The sequence below is a fragment of the Gigantopelta aegis genome, chromosome 12 (assembly GCF_016097555.1).
Source record: "Gigantopelta aegis isolate Gae_Host chromosome 12, Gae_host_genome, whole genome shotgun sequence".
Classification (NCBI taxonomy): Eukaryota; Metazoa; Mollusca; class Gastropoda; order Neomphalida; family Peltospiridae; genus Gigantopelta; species Gigantopelta aegis.
The window spans coordinates 2,100,494-2,124,475 of NC_054710.1; the positions used below are offsets into that span (position 1 = coordinate 2,100,494).

Below are 23,982 nucleotides of genomic sequence, written 5' to 3' on the forward strand. Positions count from 1 at the left end.
GCGTGCGTATGTGCGTGCATGCGTATATGTGCGTGCGTACGTGCGTGTGTATGTGTGTGTGTGTGTGTGTGCGTGTTGTAGTCCACTCTCTAGCAGGAAATACACAATTACAATAAATACTAATAATAATAATAATAATAATAATGATAAATCAATAAATAATTACCCCCCAACCCCCCAAAAAAACACACACACAAAAAACAACAACAACAAAACAAACAACAACAACCAAACAACAACAACAAAACAAAACAAAAAACAACAACAACAAAACAAACAAACAAACAAACAAAAAACAAAACAAAAAACAAACAAACAACACCCAACAACAACAACACAGATATATGTGAGTTTGTACATTGATCTGTTACAGAAACACGAAGGAGCAGGCTATTCAAGGCATGGCTGACCTCGCATCTGACGCTGTAGACTTTGTGATCAAGCTGAAGGATGATTCTGTTGTAAACAGCTCCACTGTGGTGCCTCTAAATGACCAGCTCACCTTCCAGTTTAACGTAAACAGAGAAAAAGTGCCAGGTTTGTTAAAGTGACAGACCCAAGTTTTTAAAACTACGTCGTATTTCTCATTATTATAGTCTTTTTGTGATCATTGAAATCAGACATTAATTATATTTTATTGTTTAGAATATCCATTTCCGTACCTGCAAAGTGTCTCTTGTCATCCTGGTATTTGCAATGTCACGAATCACATTTTAATGATCCCCCAAATAGACGTATCTCTGAGAAATAACAGTTATGTGGACGAGCTCTAGTCTATTTTCGAAGTTAATTCATACCTGTGACGTCACACTATTGTTTAATGTGTATATTATTTTTCAAGATTCAACACCTGAACTTTTTATAAGTCAGGGATTCCAATCTACCGCCGACAGAACGTGTACGTTGTAAACAAGTACAACACATTAGCCCACGAGGCCAAGCATCTTCATCATCAAATGAACATGTAATTTAAGCCTTATAAACCTGATACTAGTGATAGTAATGTATTCATTGTAAACAAGTACAATGCATTAGCCCACGAGACCAAGCATCTGCATCATCAAATGAACAAGTAATTTAAGCCTTATAAACCTGATGCTAGTGATAGTAATGTATTCATTGTAAACAAGTACAACGCATTAGCCCACGAGACCAAGCATCTTCATCATCAAATGAACAAGTAATTTAAGCCTTATAAACCTGATGCTAGTGATAGTAATGTATTCATTGTAAACAAGTACAACGCATTAGCCCACGAGACCAAGCATCTTCATCATCAAATGAACATGTAATTTAAGCCTTATAAACCTGATGCTAGTGATAGTAATGTATTCATTGTAAACAAGTACAACACATTAGCGCACGAGACCAAGCATCTGCATCATCAAATGAACATGTAATTTAAGCCTTATAAACCTGATGCTAGTGATAGTAATGTATTCATTGTAAACAAGTACAACGCATTAGCCCACGAGACCAAGCATCTTCATCATCAAATGAACATGTAATTTAAGCCTTATAAACCTGATGCTAGTGATAGTAATGTATTCATTGTAAACAAGTACAATGCATTAGCCCACGAGACCAAGCATCTTCATCATCAAATGAACATGTAATTTAAGCCTTATAAACCTGATGCTAGTGATAGTAATGTATTCATTGTAAACAAGTACAACACATTAGCGCACGAGACCAAGCATCTGCATCATCAAATGAACATGTAATTTAAGCCTTATAAACCTGATGCTAGTGATAGTAATGTATTCATTGTAAACAAGTACAACGCATTAGCCCACGAGACCAAGCATCTTCATCATCAAATGAACATGTAATTTAAGCCTTATAAACCTGATGCTAGTGATAGTAATGTATTCATTGTAAACAAGTACAATGCATTAGCCCACGAGACCAAGCATCTTCATCATCAAATGAACATGTAATTTAAGCCTTATAAACCTGATGCTAGTGATAGTAATGTGTTCTGGCAGAACACAACGGAGATTGTCGGGAACTAAATCGGAAATCAGAGGTTACACGTTTAGCACATGCATCAAGCTTACTGCCAACTATCCACTGCTGAGGTTTTCTTGACCGAATCATTCAGGTTAGATCCGAAAGGCTCCTACCGGTTTGGGTTATTAGTTTTGTAAATAGGCTATTCTTTGCCATTGTAACCAATATTTTCATAAAACAAATTAAAATAGAAGTTAATTTAGCAGTCACGTAATTTTGTTTATGAATGAATTAAGTTGGAGAATACACGGTTAACTGTCGAATATTCAGAAATAACCCGCGAGATTATTCTCCGTTATGTAATGTTTATCCAATTAAGTCACTATTATCATATAACCATTCCCCACAACTAATATACCTTACAATTTTGGCAATTGTAAATTCTTATTAGAATTCACCTACTTTTTTTGAAGAGTATATATATATAAATATATATATATATATATATATATATATATATATATATATATATATATATATATATATGTATGTATGTATGTATGTATGTGTGTATGTGTGTGTGTGTGTGTGTGTGTGTGTGTGTGCGTGTATGCGTATGTGCATATGCGTGCGTGTGTGTGCGTGTATGTGTGTGTGTGTGTATACTTTTCAAAAAAAGTAGGTGAACTCTAATAAGAATTTACAGTTGCCAAAATTGTAAGGTATATTAGCTGTGGGGAATAGTTATATGATAATAGTGAATTAATGGGGCAAGCATAACGACCGGTAGTTCAGTATTACAGTAGGTTTTATGACCAGCGAAGATCTTGGAGGACGACTGGGGTCAGAAATGAAATTTGAAAGTTGACGTTTTTTGATCAGTAAATCGCAAATTCAAAGAAAAAAAAGAGAAACTAAAAACAAAACAATAACAACTGTATGATCAACAAAATAAAAACAATTGACAGAAATAATGTTCGAAAGTGATTAAGCGACCTTCACCGGCCTCGGTGGCGTCGTGGCAGGCCATCGGTCTACAGGCTGGTAGGTACTGGGTTCGGATCCCAGTCGAGGCATGGGATTTTTAATCCAGATACCGACTCCAAACCCTGAGTGAGTGCTCCGCAAGGCTCAATGGGTAGGTGTAAACCACTTACACCGACCAGTGATCCATAACTGGTTCAACAAAGGCCATGGTTTGTGCTATCCTGCCTATGGGAAGCGCAAATAAAAGATCCCTTGCTGCCAATCGGAAGAGTAGCCCATGTAGTGGCGACAGCGGGTTTCCTCTCAAAATCTGTGTGGTCCTTAACCATATGTCTGACGCCATATAACCGTAAATAAAATGTGCTGAGTGCGTCGTTAAATAAAACACTTCTTTCTAATCGACCTTCCTGGAAATGGTCAAAATCGAGAATGACACCCCACGCACGTGTACGGGGCAATTGCGTGATGCATGTGGGAACTATGGAATATGTTTCGGTGTGTTGGTAAACAGACCTGAACGTTCTGTACTAGGATGTCTGTGGTCTAATAGTTGATATGAATATTTCAGGATCCCTAGTTTTTGAAGAGTGTATATATATATATATATATATATATATATATATATATATATATATATATGTATGTATGCATGTGTGTGTGTCAGTGTGTGTGTGTGTGTGTGTATGTGTGTGTGTGTGTGTGTATGTGTGTGTGTATGTGTGTGTGTGAGTGTGTGTGTTGTGCTTATCTTTGATCTTCGTGTGTTTGTTTTGTGTGTAAATATGAATGTGTATGAGTTGCTTAGTTGTTTGGTTTTTTTGGTGTTTTTTTCACAGGGGGAGAAAGTTGCAAAGTCACTGAATCAACTGGTTACCAGTCAAAAGGTGGGCCTGATAAAGAACTTTTAGACGTGGGAAGTGCGGACGATTGTAAGTCTATTTGCAAGGAAGATCCTCTGTGCAAAGCTGTTGACTACTTCGCAACCATGAAGTTTTGCCACCTGTTCCACAGGGTCATCACCCTCTTGAGTTACTCGTCTAAATACGTCCACTATGACATCGATTGTGGTTCTGGTAAGTTTTCACGTTAATTGACGGACGTTGTGTCTCAAATCCGGACTCTTATCCCTCAAAACCGAACTTATTAGTTCCCTACCGGCCCAATCGCAGGGATGTTTGTTTCGCAATAACTCAAGATATTGAGCTGATATTTAGAAGATAATAAAATGTGTTTTGCGGCCCGTTTTAGTGTTGTTACAATACCTCAAGATGTAGAGATGATATTTTGTGTATAGCTTTATCACGTACTTTATCAAGTCTGACTTTCATGACGTGTTAATTATTTTTGACAGACATATGACCATTAAACTTTGGAGATACGAACTATTATTTTTCGGATTTTTTTTTTTTTTTTGGCAAAGCCTCAAGATAGTCAGATGAAATTTTTTATATAGTTTTATCATGTACTGTTATGGATCAAGGTTAACGTTCATGGCCATTCACTCATTTGTCTCAGAGTTATGGCCCAAAACTTTAGGAGATACGAAAATTTGTTGGGCCCGATAGAGGGCATGTATTGCTATAGCAGAACTCTCAGGACGCTTGTTTAATATAGCTCTGTTCTGTTTATATCATACACATTTCTCAGAACACTTGTTTAATCTGGCTCTGTTGTGTTTATATCATACACATTTCTCAGAACACTTGTTTAATCTGGCTCTGTTGTGTTTGTATCATACACATTTTTCAGAACGCTTGTTTAATCTGGCTCTGCAGTGTTGATATCATACACATTTCTCAGAACGCTTGTTTAATCTGGCTCTGTTGTGTTTATATTATACACATTTCTCAGGACGCTTGTTTAATATGGCTCTGTTGTGTTTATATCATACACATTTCTCAGGACGCTTGTTTAACCTGGCTCTGTTGTGTTTATATCATACACATTTCTCAGAACGCTTGTTTAATCTGGCTCTGTTGTGTTTATATTATACACATTTCTGAAGACGCTTGTTTAATATGGCTCTGTTGTGTTTATATCATACACATTTCTCAGAATGCTTGTTTAATCTGGCTCTGCAGTGTTGATATCATACACATTTCTCAGAACGCTTGTTTAATCTGGCTCTATTGTGTTTATATCATACACATTTCTCAGAACGCTTGTTTAAACTGGCTCTGTTGTGTTTATATTATACACATTTCTCAGGACGCTTGTTTAACCTGGCTCTGTTGTGTTTACATCATACACATTTCTCAGAACGCTTGCTTAATCTGGCTCTGCTGTGTTTATATCATACACATTTCTCAGAATGCTTGTTTAATCTGGCTCTGTTGTATTTATATGATACGCATTTCTCAGAACGCTTGTTTAATATGGCTCTGTTGTGTTTATATCATACATATTTATCAGGACGCTTGTTTAACCTGGCTCTGTTGTGTTTATATCAAACACATTTCTCACAACGTTTGTTTAATCTGGCTCTGTTGTGTTTATATCATACACATTTCTCAGAACGCTTGTTTAATCTGGCTGTGTCGTGTTTATGTCATACACATTTCTCAGAACGTTTGTTTAATCTCGTTCTGTTGTGTTTATATCATACACATTTCTCAGAACGCTTGTTTAATCTGGCTCTGTTGCGTTTATATCACACACATTTCTCAGCACGCTTGTTTAACCTGGCTGTGTTGTGTTTATATCATACACATTTCTCATAGCGCTTGTTTAATCTGGCTATGTTGTGTTTATATCATACACATTTCTCAGGACGCTTGCTTAATCTGGCTCTGTTGTGTTTATATCATACACATTTCTCAGAATGTTTGTTCAATCTGGCTCTGTTGTGTCTATATCATGCACATTTCTCAGGACGCTTGTTTAATCTGGTTCTATTGTGTTTATATGACACACATTTCTCAGCACGCTTGTTTAATCTGGCTCTGTTGTGTTTATATCATACACATTTCTCAGAACGCTTGTTTAATATGGCTCTGTTGTGTTTATATGATACACATTTCTCAGAACACTTGTTTAATCTGGCTCTGTCGTGTTTATATCATACACATTTCTCAGAGCGCTTGTTTAATATGGCTCTGTTGTGTTTATATCACACATTTCACAGAACGCTTGTTTAATCTGGCTCTGTCGTGTTTATATCATACACATTTCTCAGAACGCTTATTTAATCTGACCCTGTTGTGTTTATATCATACACATTTCACGGAAGGCTTGTTTAATCTGGCTCTGCTGTTTTTATATCATGCACATGTGTCAGAACACTTGTTTAATCTGTATCTGTTGCGTTTATATCATACACATTTCACAGAACGTTGTTTAATCTGGACCTGTTGTGTTTATATCATACACATTTCACGAAAAGCTTGTTTAATGTGGCTCTGTTGTGTTTATATCACACACATTTCTCAGAAGGCTAGTTTAGTCTGGCTCTGTTGTGTTTATATCATACACATTTCTCAGAACGCTTGTTTAATCTGACTATGTTGTGTTTATATCATACACATTTCTCAGAACGCTTGTTTAATCTGGTTCTGTTGTGTTTATATCTGACACATTTCTCAGAACGCTTGTATAACCTGGCTCTGTTGTGTTTATATCAGACTCATTTGTCAGAACGCTTGTTTAACCTGGCTCTGTTGTGTTTATATCAGACACATTTCTCAGAACGCTTGTTTAACCTGGCTCTGTTGTGTTTATATCAGACTCATTTCTCAGAACGCTTATTTAACCTGGCTCTGTAGTGTTTATATCGTACACATTTCACATAATGATCGTTTTGTCTGGCTCTGTCATGTTTATATCATAAACATTTATCAGGACGCTTGTTTAATTTGGCTCTCTTGTGTTTATATCATACACATTTCTCAGAGCGCTTGTTTAATATGGCTCTGTTGTGTTTATATCACACATTTCACAGAACGCTTGTTTAATCTGGCTCTGTCGTGTTTATATCATACACATTTCTCAGAACGCTTATTTAATCTGACCCTGTTGTGTTTATATCATACACATTTCACGGAAGGCTTGTTTAATCTGGCTCTGCTGTTTTTATATCATGCACATGTGTCAGAACACTTGTTTAATCTGTATCTGTTGCGTTTATATCATACACATTTCACAGAACGTTGTTTAATCTGGACCTGTTGTGTTTATATCATACACATTTCACGAAAAGCTTGTTTAATGTGGCTCTGTTGTGTTTATATCACACACATTTCTCAGAAGGCTAGTTTAGTCTGGCTCTGTTGTGTTTATATCATACACATTTCTCAGAACGCTTGTTTAATCTGGCTATGTTGTGTTTGTATCATACACATTTCTCAGAACGCTTGTTTAATCTGGTTCTGTTGTGTTTATATCTGACACATTTCTCAGAACGCTTGTATAACCTGGCTCTGTTGTGTTTATATCAGTCTCATTTGTCAGAACGCTTGTTTAACCTGGCTCTGTTGTGTTTATATCAAACACATTTCTCAGAACGCTTGTTTAACCTGGCTCTGTTGTGTTTATATCAGACTCATTTCTCAGAACGCTTATTTAACCTGGCTCTGTAGTGTTTATATCGTACACATTTCACATAATGATCGTTTTGTCTGGCTCTGTCATGTTTATATCATAAACATTTATCAGGACGCTTGTTTAATTTGGCTCTCTTGTGTTTATATCAAATACATTTCACGACTGGAGTGGACGAACAATCAAAACCTTTCAAGGAGTGGTCTCTTCGTTAATTAATTAATTAATTCATTCGTAGTTATTTTCATGCTCACACCTCGGCTATGTGGTTCTTAGTGTGAGAAAAGTCGATGTTGTGGTTAGTGGTAGAGAAGTCGATGCAGTGGTTAGTGTGAGCGAAGTCGATGTAGTGGTTAGTGTTAGAGAAGTCGATGTAGTGGTTAGAGTTAGAGAGGTCGAAGTAGTGGTTAGAATGAGTGAAGTCAATGTAGTGGTTACTGAGAGAAAAGTCGATGCAGTGGTTAGTGTTAGAGAATTCGATGTAGTGGTTAGTCTGAGAGAAGTCGATGTAGTAGTTAGTGTGAGAGAAGTCAATGTAGTAGTTAGTGTGAGAGAAGTCAATGTAGTGGTTAGTATGAGAGAAGTCGATGTAGTAGTTAGTGTGAGAGAAGTCAATGTAGTAGTTAGTGTGAGAGAAGTCGATGTAGTGGTTATTCTGAGAGAAGTCGATGTAGTGGTTAGTGTGAGATAAGTCAATGTAGTGGTTAGTCTGAGAGAAGTCGATGTAGTGGTTAGTCTGAGAGAAGTCGATGTAGTGGTTAGTGTTAGAGAAGTCGATGTAGTGGTTAGTGTTAGAGAAGTCAATGTAGTGGTTAGTGTTAGAGAAGTCGATGTAGTGGTTAGTGTTAGAGAAGTCAATGTTGTTGTTAGTGTGAGAGAAGTCGATGTAGTAGTTAGTGTGAGATAAGTCAATGTAGTGGTTAGTGTTAGAGAAGTCAATGTAGTGGTTAGTGTTAGAGAAGTCAATGTAGTAGTTAGTGTGAGAGAAGTCAATGTAGTAGTATGAGATAAGTCGATGTAGTGGTTAGTGTGAGATAAGTCAATGTAGTGGTTAGTGTGAGATAAGTCGATGTAGTGGTTAGTGTGAGAGAAGTCGATGTAGTGGTTAGTGTGAGAGAAGTCGATGTAGTGGTTATTGTGAGATAAGTCGATGTTGTGGTTAGTGTGAGATAAGTCGATGTAGTGGTTAGTGTCAGAGAAGTCGATGTAGTGGTTAGTGTGAGAGAAGTCGATGTAGTGATTAGTGTGAGACAAGTCGATATAGTGGTTACTGTGAGAGAAGTCAATGTTGTGGTTAGTGTGAGATAAGTCAATGTGGTGGTTAGTGTTAGAGAAGTCGATGTAGTGGTTAGTGTGAGAGAAGTCGATGTAGTGGTTAGTGTTAGAGAAGTCAATGTAGTGGTTAGTCTGAGAGAAGTCGATGTAGTGCTTAGTGTGAGAGAAGTCGATGTAGTGGTTAGTGTTAGAGAAGTCAATGTAGTGGTTAGTGTGGGAGAAGTCGATGTAGTGGTTAGTGTGGGACAAGTCGATGTAGTGGTTAGTGTGTGATAAGTCAATGTAGTGGTTAGTGTGGGAGAAGTCGATGTAGTGGTTAGTGTGAGAGAAGTCAGTGTAGTGGTTAGTGAGTGGTTAGTGTGAGAGAAGTCGATATAGTGGTTAGTGTTAGAGAAGTCGATGTAGTGGTTAGTGTTAGAGAAGTCAATGTAGTGGTTAGTGTTAGAGAAGTCGATGTAGTGGTTAGTGTTAGAGAAGTCAATGTTGTTGTTAGTGTGAGAGAAGTCGATGTCGTAGTTAGTGTGAGATAAGTCAATGTAGTGGTTAGTGTTAGAGAAGTCAATGTAGTGGTTAGTGTTAGAGAAGTCAATGTAGTAGTTAGTGTGAGAGAAGTCAATGTAGTAGTGTGAGATAAGTCGATGTAGTGGTTAGTGTGAGATAAGTCAATGTAGTGGTTAGTGTGAGATAAGTCGATGTAGTGGTTAGTGTGAGAGAAGTCGATGTAGTGGTTAGTGTGAGAGAAGTCGATGTAGTGGTTATTGTGAGATAAGTCGATGTTGTGGTTAGTGTGAGATAAGTCGATGTAGTGGTTAGTGTGAGAGAAGTCGATGTAGTGGTTAGTGTGAGAGAAGTCGATGTAGTGATTAGTGTGAGACAAGTCGATGTAGTGGTTACTGTGAGAGAAGTCAATGTTGTGGTTAGTGTGAGATAAGTCAATGTGGTGGTTAGTGTTAGAGAAGTCGATGTAGTGGTTAGTGTGAGAGAAGTCAATGTAGTGGTTAGTCTGAGAGAAGTCGATGTAGTGCTTAGTGTGAGAGAAGTCGATGTAGTGGTTAGTGTTAGAGAAGTCAATGTAGTGGTTAGTGTGGGAGAAGTCGATGTAGTGGTTAGTGTGGGACAAGTCGATGTAGTGGTTAGTGTGAGATAAGTCAATGTAGTGGTTAGTGTGGGAGAAGTCGATGTAGTGGTTAGTGTGAGAGAAGTCAGTGTAGTGGTTAGTGAGTGGTTAGTGTGGGACAAGTCGATGTAGTGGTTAGTGTGAGAGAAGTCGATATAGTGGTTAGTGTTAGAGAAGTCGAAGTAGTGGTTAGTGTGGGAGAAGTCGATATAGTGGTTAGTGTGAGAGAAGTCTATGTAGTGCTTACTATGAGAGAAGTCAATATAGTGGTTAGTGTTAGAGAAGTCGATGTAGTTGTTAGTGTGAGAGAAGTCGATGTAGTGGTTAGTGTGGGCGAAGTCGATGTAGTGGTTAGTGTGAGAGAAGTCAGTGTAGTGGTTAGTGAGTGGTTAGTGTGAGAGAAGTCGATGTAGTGGTTAGTGTGAGAGAAGTCGATGTAGTGGTTAGTGTGAGAGAAGTCAGTGTAGTGGTTAGTGTGAGAGAAGTCGATGTAGTGGTTAGTGAGTGGTTAGTGTGAGAGAAGTCGATGTAGTGGTTAGTGAGTGGTTAGTGTGAGAGAAGTCGATGTAGTGGTTAGTGAGTGGTTAGTGTGAGAGAAGTCGATGTAGTGGTTAGTGAGTGGTTAGTGTTAGAGAAGTCGATGTAGTGGTTAGTGTCAGCGAACTCGATGTAATGGTTAGTGTGAGAGAAATCGATGTAGTGGTTAGTGTTAGAGAAGTCGATGTAGTGGTTAGTGTGAGAGAAGTCAATGTAGTGGTTAGTGTGAGAGAAGTCGATGTAGTGGTTAGTGTGAGAGAAGTCGATGTGGTGGTTAGTGTGAGAGAAGTCGATGTAGTGGTTAGTGTGAGAGAAGTCGATGTAATGGTTAGTGTGAGAGAAGTCGATGTAGTGGTTGGTGGTAGAGAAGTCGATGTAGTGGTTAATTTGCGAAAAGTCGATGTAGTGGCTAGCATGAAAGAAATCAATGTAGTAATTAATGTGAGAGAAGTCGATGTAGTGGCCTTGCACCTACCCATCTACCAGTCATTAAAATTGTTCTGGTTGGGAATCGGGCTTGGGGTGGGGGGTGGGGGGGGTAACTCTGTGCTCGATCGAGCTGCTTGTCGCACGAACGAACCACCTCGATGGATCCATTCAACTGAGTGGGTTTTACTTGTTCCAATCAGTGCACCGCAACTGGTCAGAGTTCGTGGTATGTGTTTTCCTGTCTGTGAGAAATTACATATAAAATATCCTTTGCTGCATTAGAAAACATGTAGCAGGTTTCCTGTGATGACTATATGTCACAATTACAAAATGTTTGACATCCAATAGCCGGTGATTACTTAATCAATGTTATCTTGTGGTGTCTTAAACAACAAAAGGTGCAAACTCAGTTTCTATCAGCCTTATGTCCGATAGCTAGTCTGTAGTCTGCAGTCTTCCTAAATACAACGTAGGAAGGATGTCTTGTCCTAGGATGTGGCAATCATGGGAATTGTCACAGCCTTGATAAAATATTATCTGAACTAATGCCTTGTGTAATATAATTTTGAAGCTCTTAATGTCATTCAGATTTGGTTTGTTGGACAAGGGTATGGTGTGGCAGTACTTCAGGAATCTGAAATGTGCAATGTTACACATAAACTCATCATTGATGTGTAATTTCAAATGCCTATTGGAGCATTGGCAATACAGATTATGACACAATGGTAGACATGGAAGGAAGGTTGCAGACAAGTGATGGTTGCATGTAAGATATGGAAATGAATTGAGTGCACAAATTTCGGTTTTGTCTCTAGAAGACAAACTTGATCAACTATAAGACCATGTTATATGTGGAACTCATTAATCTGCAATGTGACATACTACATTTTTAACACAAATGATATGGATTACCGAGATCTCAGATCACTATGGAGGAACTATTAGTTCAATGTTAATGTTGGTGGCCATCTTGAAAAATGAAAGTCAATTTAAGATATAAACTAATGGAGGTCTATCTAAGTCGTTATGTAGGTTATTACAAACAAAATACAATAAATTTAAAACAGCATATACTAAGTATATCTCGTTTCAGCACACATGTATTTGTTTACTATTGAACAATATGCCATGTGGTGGACATATTTCATTATCCAAATTAGTCACTTTCCCCCGGTTACATCAAATTACCTTTCATATGTTGTCTAGGATGGTATTGAGAGAACATTACAACAAAAATAAATTGTTACAAGATTACCAAATCTCAGATCGCATTCGAATTTTAAAGAACTGTTATTTCCATGGGAATGTTGACAGCCATCTTGAAAAATAAAAACCATTTTAAATAATAAATTAAGGCAGGTATTTCCAAGTCACTAAGTAAGTTATTAGCGACAATGCATGAGTATACTGCTGAAAAATATACATGTGGCGGCCATATTTAATTTATGCATATTTAGTCACTTTTCACCACCTACATCAATGTACATTTTTTATATGTTGTCTATGATGGCTTTGAGGATAAATTACAACAAAAATAAATTCTGTTGCAAGTTAGCCTTTTCTAACCTTAGATTGACTGAACTAAACGCATACATTTATAATGCTTAAACGCCCGCGTTTAAGACAAACAGGCTTCGTAAATTCAAAGTAACAGTTCCTTAAAATTCCAAAGTGATCCGAGATCTTGATAATCTTGCAACATCATTATTTTGTGTTGTAACTTATCAAATCAATGTTCTGTAGAACGTGTGTATAATTGAACTTTATTAGACGCTATCGTTTTGGTGTATGAAAAAAAAAAAAGTTGGTGGTTCTTGGAATTTGAAATATGGCTGAATATTCCGGGAGACTGATTTATTTCTAAGTAGAATGCCTTTGTTAGCATACTACCAATTCAGAAACACATTTTTTTGTTTGCTTCTATGGAATCCGTTTTAGGCTTTGTCAACCGCTTCAGGTGTTCACGTGATACCGAAGAGTGTTGTTGGTGTTAGCCTCATTTCCAGTATACTACTCTGGAGTCGGTCCATTTCTGTTTACGAAATGGAGAACAATATAGTTCTTATCCTGCGAAGGATCAATGGTTGTTTAAGAAGAGGCATCAATTATGTCAAATCAACAGAAATATTAAATATTGGGGGCCGAATTTACGAAGCCTGTCTTTCTTAAACGCAGCTAGGTGACTCTAAGTATGATAGATGTATGTAGTTATACGCGTGTAGGTCATAAACAGGTGTTTAAGTATTATAGATGTGTGTAGTTATACGCGTGTAGGTCATAAACAGGTGTTTAAGCATTATAGATGTGTGTAGTTATACGCGTGTAAGTCATAAACAGGTGTCTAAGCATGATAGATGTGTGTAGTTATACGCGTGTAAGTCATAAACAGGTGTTTAAGTATTATAGATGTTTGTAGTTATACGCGTGTAAGTCATAAACAGGTGTCTAAGCATTATAGATGTTTGTAGTTATACGCGTGTAAGTCATAAACAGGTGTCTAAGCATTATAGATGTGTGTAGTTATACGCGTGTAAGTCATAAACAGGTGTTTAAGTATTATAGATGTGTGTAGTTATACGCGTGTAAGTCATAAACAGGTGTCTAAGCATTATAGATGTGTGTAGTTATACGCGTGTAAGTCATAAACAGGTGTCTAAGCATTATAGATGTGTGTAGTTATACGCGTGTAAGTCATAAACAGGTGTCTAAGCATTATAGATGTTTGTAGTTATACGCGTGTAAGTCATAAACAGGTGTCTAAGCATTATAGATGTGTGTAGTTATACGCGTGTAAGTCATAAACAGGTGTTTAAGTATTATAGATGTGTGTAGTTATACGCGTGTAAGTCATAAACAGGTGTCTAAGCATTATAGATGTGTGTAGTTATACGCGTGTAAGTCATAAACAGGTGTCTAAGCATTATAGATGTTTGTAGTTATACGCGTGTAAGTCATAAACAGGTGTCTAAGCATTATAGATGTGTGTAGTTATACGCGTGTAAGTCATAAACAGGTGTTTAAGTATTATAGATGTGTGTAGTTATACGCGTGTAAGTCATAAACAGGTGTCTAAGCATTATAGATGTTTGTAGTTATACGCGTGTAAGTCATAAACAGGTGTCTAAGCATTATAGATGTTTGTAGTTATACGCGTGTAAGTCATAAACAGGTGTTTAAGCATTATAGATGTGTGTAGTTATACGCGTGTAAGTCATAAACAGGTGTCTAAGCATTATAGATGTTTGTAGTTATACGCGTGTAAGTCATAAACAGGTGTCTAAGCATTATAGATGTGTGTAGTTATACGCGTGTAAGTCATAAACAGGTGTCTAAGCATTATAGATGCGTGTAGTTATACGCGTGTAAGTCATAAACAGGTGTCTAAGCATCATATATGTATGTAGTTATACGCGTGTAAGTCATAAACAGGCTTTGTAATTCGGCCCTATATGTTTTGGGTGACAGGAATTGAAGCTTAAATACTATTCTTGTATCAGGGCGTTTACTGTAATATCATTGTGGAAATCATTCCATCTTTCAGCTGTACGTGTACGTCTAGAAATGTGAGATATCGATGTTGATCATTATACGTTTTATAGAAGGGTGTAATACATTACAGAATGCATGTACAGCAATGTTTGGTGTTCAAATGACGAAACATTCATCTAAACATCATTTAAAATTTATAAATATTCATGTTTAAACTATTACAGTGACAGTTACGCAGTGTGAGGCGTCTAATGGTCAGTCGGGAGATAACAAGGAAAATATGAAGCTTATTGAAAACAGGTTGGTGTTAGCAGCAATATTATAAACACATGTCAAATGTGATTGTAGCAATTCTATTCATAGACTTTCCATACCGCATGTGGTTCTGATCGTAACACATTTTCCTGAATATGTCCGACCTAGTATGTCAGTCTGCTGATACAAACATACATTGCATACATACATACATACATACATACAGACATACATACACACATAAACACTTGCATACATACGTACATACATACATACATACAGACATACATACATACATACATGGATGCCTCAATAGATCAAACGGCATCGTGGCACGTCTGCAAGTTGCGGGCGATTCGGTGCCATAGGTTCGAGTCCTAGCAACGGCATGGGCCAATTTGTGAGGCCAGAAATTATTTAATTAGTGCGTTAATATATATGTATGTAACAGTCAACCTCGACATACACACAGTATATAGACATTCAAACACCCATACATGCATACCCACAACATACACACACATACCAGTTTTCATCAGTGACATTATTGGATAAGAAACATTATTACTTTGTCTACACAAGAGAGAATACGTAGCTCAGTGACAGCGCTTACATGTACAAAAAAACGTTCTACATTCCCTTGTCTATACCATTGACAATGGTAAATGAGCTGTCACCACTGTATCCAGGTCAGCGCCCCATACACCACAGACATGGATGCCTTCAATAGCTCAAAGAGTATCAGTGCGCTTTGTCTACAAGTTGCGGGAGATTCGTGCCACAGGTTCAGCGCTTCTCTTGTCCTACACCAGAGGTAGCTCATGGGACAATTAGTGAGGCCAGCGCTTATTTGTCTACACCAGACAATACGTAGCTCGGTTAGCGCTATCTACACCATGTATGTAACAGTCAGCGCTTACTTTGACACCATATACAATATGTAGATCAGTGACAGCGCTTACTTTGTCTACACCGGAGACAATACGTAGATCAGTGACATACACTTTGTCCAGTTTTCTTCAGTGACATTATTGGATACAATACGTAGCTCAGTCAGGGCTTACTTTGTCTACACCAGAGACAATACGTAGCTCAGTGACAGCGCTTGCCTTGTCTACACCAGAGACAATACGTAGCTCAGTGACAGCGCTTGCCTTTGTCTACACCAGAGACAATACGTAGCTCAGTGACAGCGCTTGCTTTGTCTACACCAGAGACAATACGTAGATCAGTGACAGCGCTTGCTTTGTCTACACCAGAGACAATACGTAGCTCAGTGACAGCGCTTGCTTTGTCTACACCAGAGACAATACGTAGCTCAGTGACAGCGCTTCCCTTGTGTACACCAGAGACAATACGTAGCTCAGTGACAGGGCTTGCTTTGTCTACACCAGAGACAATACGTAGCTCAGTGACAGCGCTTGCTTTGTCTACACCAGAGACAATACGTAGCTCAGTGACAGCGCTTGCTTTGTCTACACCAGAGACAATACGTAGCTCAGTGACAGCTTGCTTTGTCTACACCAGAGACAATACGTAGCTCAGTGACAGCGCTTGCTTTGTCTACACCAGAGACAATACGTAGCTCAGTGACAGCGCTTGCTTTGTCTACACCAGAGACAATACGTAGCTCAGTGACAGCGCACTTGTCTACACCAGAGACAATACGTAGCTGTGACAGCGCTTGCTTTGTCTACACCAGAGACAATACGTAGCTCAGTGACAGCGCTTGCTTTGTCTACACTAGAGACAATACGTAGCTCAGTGACAGCGCTTGCTTTGTCTACACCAGAGACAATACGTAGCTCAGTGACAGCGCTTGCTTTGTCTACACCAGAGACAATACGTAGCTCAGTGACAGCGCTTGCTTTGTCTACACCAGAGACAATACGTAGCTCAGTGACAGCGCTTGCTTTGTCTACACCAGAGACAATACGTAGCTCAGTGACAGCGCTTGCTTTGTCTACACCAGAGACAATACGTAGCTCAGTGACAGCGCTTGCTTTGTCTACACCAGAGACAATACGTATCTCAGTGACAGCGCTTGCTTTGTCTACACCAGAGAGAATACGTAGCTCAGTGACAGCTTGCTTTGTCTACAGTGGAGACAATACGTAGCTCAGTGACAGAGACAATACATTGCTACACCAGAGACAATACGTAGCTCAGTGACAGCGCTTGCTTTGTCTACACCAGAGACAATACGTAGCTCAGTGACAGCGCTTGCTTTGTCTACACCAGAGACAATACGTAGCTCAGTGACAGCGCTTGCTTTGTCTACACCAGAGACAATACGTAGCTCAGTGACAGCGCTTGCTTTGTCTACACCAGAGACAATACGTAGCTCAGTGACAGCGCTTGCGTGTCTACACCAGAGACAATACCCGTTAGTGTCCCCCCCCCCTGGGATACCATTTCCCGTTAGGTACCTCCCCCCCCCACCCCCCATCCTCCCTCCCCGATACAAACGAATAGATGGATACACTGTGTATTTCCCCGTCCCAACGAAATCGACATTCCTCGTAGGCCAATATCCTAGTCTATGGCATGTATTGTCCTGTCTGTAGGAAAGTACAGATAAAAAACCCCAGCTGTCATTATTGCATTTTTTAAACTACTAGTATGCTAAGATTGCAGTAAGCAAACATTGTTTTCCTCTCACTGTCTAAATAAAGTATCTGAATAACAGTATTTTCGACAACAAATATAGTTTAAAATGTGCCGAGGTGTCGTTAAACACACATTCCTTTCTTTTATTTTCTGGTCAGCTGTCCGTCCGAGGTGGTGGGCAAACTGATGGGCAAGGATCTCACTCAAGTTACTAACAACCAAGTTGTATTCAAGATGCACCCATTCAAGTTCAACCATAACAACGCCATCTCGATAGAGTGCACGGTTAAAGTGTGCAGCGGTGGGACTTCCGCGGAGTGTCCTATAGTAAGTTCAACCAGTGTAAAAGGAATTTAAGTCTGGTGGGAATATAAGTCCTAGTTGTTGTTTTTTGTTTTTTTGTTGTTGTTGGTGTTGTTGTTTTTTTGTTGTTTTTCCGTCCGTGATGGCAAATACTATATGCTGTAGGTTACGTCAAACAGTATATATAGTTTGTAATATTCACGTATAACAGTGTCACGGGCCCAGCGCATTCGGAAGGTGGTGATCCAATTACCCCCATATTAACGCCTTGTGTTGTCCCGCTGACTGTAAAGTTGAATAAATCAGGATGGTTGGCTATTCCTACTGACATTTTGACCCAGGTACCACATCAATGGTAGACATTTTGACCATTGACATTTTGTCCACTGACATATTGACCATTGAACTTTTGACCATTGACATATTGACCATTAACATTTTGTCCGTTGACATATTGACCACTGACATTTTGTCCACTGAAATTTTGACAGCAGGTGATTGCGAAAAAATAATTACTGCTAATTGTAGAGTTTAATCATGCAGAAATGGACAGTGAACCCATGTCTTTCATTAAGTTTGATCATCACAAAACGTCCAAGGAGTTACTGTCCGTAAAGATGAAGTCCATGGTAAATTAGTCAGTTTGTTTCCGACACTCTTATACACTGTACCTCAATGACACATAATCATAATTTAGTATAATCACTAAAGTTGTAGCTGCTGTGAAGACCTACGCGTGTTTATAAGCTAACCTTCAATCTGTAAATTATTAACCACATTATTAAAGATATCCATCCCATAGCACACACCGCTGTTATTCAATTAGCCAGATCTAAGCTGAAATTATCTACAGACTGCTTGGGGCCTGTCTAAGGTATATGGAAAATCCCTAATAAGGTTGGGCTGACGATTTACAGTCATAAACAGTAAATACGTCTTCTTTAGCTTGAAGGGGCGATATTTAGCTCAGTCGGTTGAACACACACCTGATGTGCTTGCGTCGTACCTCGGTGAATCTATTCAACTGACTGGTTTTTCTCGTTCCAACATGTGCACCACAACTGGACAAAGGCCGTGGTGTGTGTTTTCCTGTTTGTGTAAAAGTGCATCTATTTCTTGTCCCAGCCAGTGCACCACGACTGGTATATCAAAGGCCATGGTATTTGCTATCATGTTTGTGGGGTGGTACATATAAAGGATCCCTCACTATGTATTGAAAAATATTGCAGGTTTCCTCTCTAATACTATAAGACAGAATGGCCAAGTGTTTGACATCCAATAGCCGATGATTAATTAATCAATGTGCTCCAGTGGTGTCATTAAACAAAACAAACTTCTTCTTCTTGTAGCCTGACTGCAGAGGACTGACTCGGAAACGAAGATCAGCGGACAGATCTGATGAAAGAGTTAGAAGGACGATCTTCATCCTGGACCCAGAATTCAAATCGACAAGTGAGCAGTAACATTAGCTTGATTTTCATTTAGAATGTTTCTCTAGAAATCAGGTCTTGTGCTTGTAAAACATTTAGAGTCTAGATCTAAGACTGTAATAGAATCTGATACTTTAACGTTATTGCAACACCACACACACTTTATGCGTCATTTTATCGGAGCGACAAAACCGTAATCTATTGTCAAAATCATATCTCTGAATAAGGCAGATTACAAAGGGTGTAAGGTGTCCGTGATCCACCATCCGGTGCTCATCCTTAGGAGGACCGCCACTCCCCCAGGAGATATGCAATGTAGCGTTTCATCCGTCCTGCACCAACCGTATGAAGACTGCTAACCCCAGTACTAGCTTAGAAAACCCAAACTTAGGCATTGTGTCTAGACTCTAAACAATTGTATAAGCATGCGCCCATGTGCTGTTTTGATTTCCTTAAGAAATCAGAGATTGACCTCACTAGTTCGACAAGTGAGTTCATATAATATACATCTTCAATCAAGCGAGTATTAATTTTTGTGTGTTTGCCTCTAGAAGTAGAGTAGCTTGAGATAAATATATTTTATCTTGTCCCTCTAAAGTCGTTCTAAACCAAATAACTTCAGGCTGGGTCAAAGTTCGAGGTGCACCGAACTTTTGATAGAGAAGTGAACGCCACAAGTCCTGTGATTGGTGATAAATACGTGTTGATTGTAAAAAAATAAAATATAAAAAAATAGTTTCATTGGGCAAAAAGTATATGCAATTTTATTTCAACTGGTAGTAATGTGCCAAGTAGCCATGTGATTGAAACATGTATGGGGTACCTGTGAAAAAAAAGTACTCTAATTTGTGCGGAACAAGGGTAGTCATAGATGCTACCCATTATCTCAAAAATGAGCAGTTGACCCCCATTTTTTCTGATTCATTTTAAGGTTAGTATTTAGATCCGTGGCGTTTATGTCAATTGATACACTGTAGGTAGGAGGTTTAGCCACATGTGTTACTATTGTCGTCTATGGGATTTGGTTTGGTATTATACACCCTATAAATAAGTGAGGAGCTTGATGTTAATCTATTTTAAATGACTCATTTGACAATAAGTGACTAGGTTAATATTAATATATTTTGTTATATCAATTAAAAAATATGTCAGTTGCTTGATATTATTTGTTTTAGAACAGCTTTAAGAATATATAGAGGATTCGTCATGAGTATTTTGTAATATGGAAAATATCAAACGAGTCTATGTTAAATGGTATTTGTAGAGGCTCTGCCGAGAAAAATACCGTTTAACTAGACGATGTTGATATTATACATATTAAAAAAAAAAAAAAAAAGAGTAGCGAAATATTTTTATCCTATAACACTTCTAAAATAATATCACAGTGAAAAGTCGCTGCCTTAGGTACTATGACGATCACGATTAGCACAAATTAGTTTGACGTCACGCATTTTAACTAAAATCTTTGAAAATGTTACACTCAAATATACAGGTATTGGACGCAAACTTTTAAATGGGGAATTAGTGTTTTCATGTTTTACTGCAGTTAGGCCTTTTAGTTACTGACTAAATTATGTCACAACGTATTTGAAACATTACACAATACGTTCGCAGAGTATTATTCTTAACATTAAGTAAATCAATGAAAGCAGTATTAATCACAGATTTAAGAAAGAGTTGTTATGACATTAAATTAAAAACATTTTTTTTAATAAAGTAAAGTAAAGTTTGTTTTATTTAACGACGCCGCTAGAGCACATTGATTTTTTATCTTATCATCGGCTATTGGACGTCAAACATATGGTCATTCTGACACTGTTTTAGAGGAAACCCGCTGTCGCCACATAGGCTACTCTTTTTACGACAGGCAGCAAGGGATCTTTTATTTGCGCTTCCCACAAGCAGGATAGCAGAAACCATGGCCTTTGTTGAACCAGTTAGGGATCACTGGTCGGTGCAAGTGGTTTACACCTACCCATTGAGCCTTGCGGAGCACTCACTCAGGGTTTGGAGTCGGTATCTCGATTAAAAATCCCATGCCTCGACTGGGATCCGAACCCAGTACCTACCAGCCGGTTTTTGTTTAATAACATAAAAGGTATGTAATACATACAGAACTTCACAAACGTTGTTTTCGCTTCCTATTTATTGCACTCATAGTATATATTCTTGCACAAAATAAACTCGTGCAATAAATACGAAGCGAAAACAACGTATCTGAAATTATGTATATTTATTACATGGATAGCATGGGTAAGTTATAGGATAAACTACTTTAAACATTTTACAGGAAAGTCTGACTCTTCGAAGAACAAATCTGTTTCTGTGAATGACGTCACAACCCCGATTGTGGCTGGCATTGCCATAGTGATCATACTGCTGCTTGTCTGCATTGTGGTCTTGTTGGTTGTCAAGAAGAGAAGGTCCAATCAGAAGTCTCAAGACGAGGGCGTGAATAATCACACCATTTAATCAGCTTTTCCAGATACATCACAAACACATCTGATTTAATTTTTATAGCAGGCAACTGACGGAACAATGCTAGCTTAACCACTATTATTTGGACTTTAGATGACTTTAAATATTTCGTTCAATTTGTTCATTCAGTCATTATGTTCTTTCAAAACTTTGTAAGTTAAATATATGTAAGTTCAAAGAAGAAAAAAAAAGAAGAAGAAATATTTCACTGACATTCTAAAAAATTCACAAGTCAGAATCAACTGAATCAGTGATTAATTTTGAAAACCTTATACCAACACATTTACAGACGACTTCGGCTGTTGATTCTCGTGCTGATGTTAATATAGAGCACATTGATTATTGGATGTCAAACATTTGGCCATTTTGACGCAGTCATAAAGAGGAAACCCTGTACATTATTCCATTTGTAACAAGGCATATTTTATATGCACGGTCCCACATACAGGATAACACATACTGGCCGGAATGATCAGGAGTGCGCTTTACCACCAGACTACGTCCCGCCCTATATAGAGACACGGTCTGAATAGAAATCAGAAAGTTAGAACCGTAATACGTGTTCAGAGCCGTGTCTCTGCACAATGCAGTGGGCACTGGGCAAACTAATATTCGACTCCATGAATCACTATCTAGTACCTCGTCTATAGGAGGACAGCCACTCAAGAGAAGGTCCTTAATGGACATTTCAACCTGCTTGCACCAGCAGAAAGAGGACTGCCACTCCCAGACTAGTTTACTGAATCAAAATTGCATTAAATTGTGATAAATTACGGAAGCCATTAAGTCCGTTTTCTCGAAACACTGATGGTGATACATTAGCATGTACGGTTCACATGCGATGTTTGAATAAACAACTGGTACAACTGTGGACAAATGAAGGTTTGTAATCGTGGATGTTTCCTTCTCATCTTTTTCATCAACTGCACGAAACAGATAGCATCACCTACATCATGGTCCCATGGACCTGCTCAGTCTTTTATTTATGATCTTTTATATAATTTTCAATAAAATCTTGACTTGCAGGGTTTTCAAAGAACAGAAATATGTTTTAGTGCATAATTATAAACACCGCTTTTAAACTGAATTGTAATAAACAGATGAGCAATACAACTTTCAGAATTTGTTATTCTGTTCATTCTGAACTAAAAGTTTGTTTTGTTTAACGACACCACTAGAACACATTGGTTTATTAATTGTCGACTATTGGATGTCAAACATTCGGTCTTAGAGAGGAAACTCGCTACATGTTTTTTGTTTGTTTTTTAAATAAACGGGTATGAAAGTCTGGATAGGACTTTGTTTCCTAAGAAATGCATGTCTGATAGGACTATACTTCCATATGACCTCGGTTCCTAAGGACTTGCTTTCCTTTTACACCAACATCGATGACGTAATGGCAATCTGATGTCGAAGGAGGCAGACACACGGTGTCGTTCAGTGGCAGAGTATACACCTGTCGAGGATCGATTCATCTCGGAGGACATATTGGCCTGCCACTTTTCCTAATGCTACTCTGCGACTGGTATATCAAATGATATGGGATTGGCTGCCCTGTATGTATATAGTGCATATAAAAAACAATCCGTACGTAATGGTAAAGACTATATATTGTAGGTTTAGTTACGCTATACAGTATATATCTTAAGTTTGTAATATTCACGTATAACAGTGTAACGTGGCCCAGCGCAGTCGGAAGGTGGTGTGTGTGCGTGTCACAAATATATATATATATATATATATATATATATATATATATATATATATATACACACACACACACTGTCAAGAAAGAAACGCATAGGCGAAATATTCATGGAATTATCTCTTTAATACTAAGTGGCATATTTTCGTTATTTATGATCGTATCACAGTCAAGTTTGACATGAGTATGTGACGATGTTCTTGCTATGGACTGACGGCAGTGGGGGCGTTTTCGTCAGCAAACAGTGTCGCACGAGGGCGCTGAAATCAGTACCTTGTGTGACAACCAGCAGCAGCAATCGATGCGCGACATCTCCTTGGCATAGACTGAATGAGTCTCTTAATCCGGGCACGTGGAATCCTAGCCCATTCTTCCTGCAGTGCATGTGACAGTTGCGGAAGCGTCTGAGGCTCCGGGTCACGCTGGCGTATACGTCTGTCCAGTTCGTCCCATAGATATTTAATGGGGTTGATCTTGATGGTCATGGAAGCACATTAATGTTCTCATTCTGTAGGAAATCCATTGTTGCACGTGCCGTATGCGGCCTAGCATTGTCCTGCTGAAAGAGTTCTCTCTGTCAATAAAGAAATGGGAAGCATGTGACGGCGAAGAATTTCATCCCTGTAGCGTACAGCTGTCAGGTTGCCTAGTACTAACTCAAGTTCACTTCTGGCCGTGTACGAGATGGCTCCCCACATCATGACACTCCCTCCACCAAATCTGTCAAATTGGGTAACACAGCTGTTGGCAAAACGTTAATTTTGGCGTCTGCAAACACGTTGTCGTCCATCACGTCGCTGTAGAAGGAAACGTGACTAGCCGCAGAACCATACTTGCCGCCAGTTTCCCAAGTTCCACTCCTGAACATTCGTGCACCA

General features: G+C 38.5%; 1 protein-coding gene across 1 annotated transcript; it reads left to right on the forward strand.

Annotated features, from left to right (window-relative positions):
- The first annotated feature begins 354 nt into the window (after nucleotides 1–354).
- LOC121386684 lies at nucleotides 355–22,512 on the forward strand. The gene is made up of 6 exons (XM_041517673.1): nucleotides 355–537; nucleotides 3,777–4,013; nucleotides 14,548–14,623; nucleotides 17,347–17,515; nucleotides 18,841–18,943; nucleotides 21,212–22,512. Exons 1-6 carry the CDS (start codon nucleotides 402–404, stop codon nucleotides 21,391–21,393), a joined length of 903 nt encoding a protein of 300 aa, XP_041373607.1. The 5' UTR covers nucleotides 355–401; the 3' UTR covers nucleotides 21,394–22,512.
- Nucleotides 22,513–23,982: the final 1,470 nt, after the last annotated feature.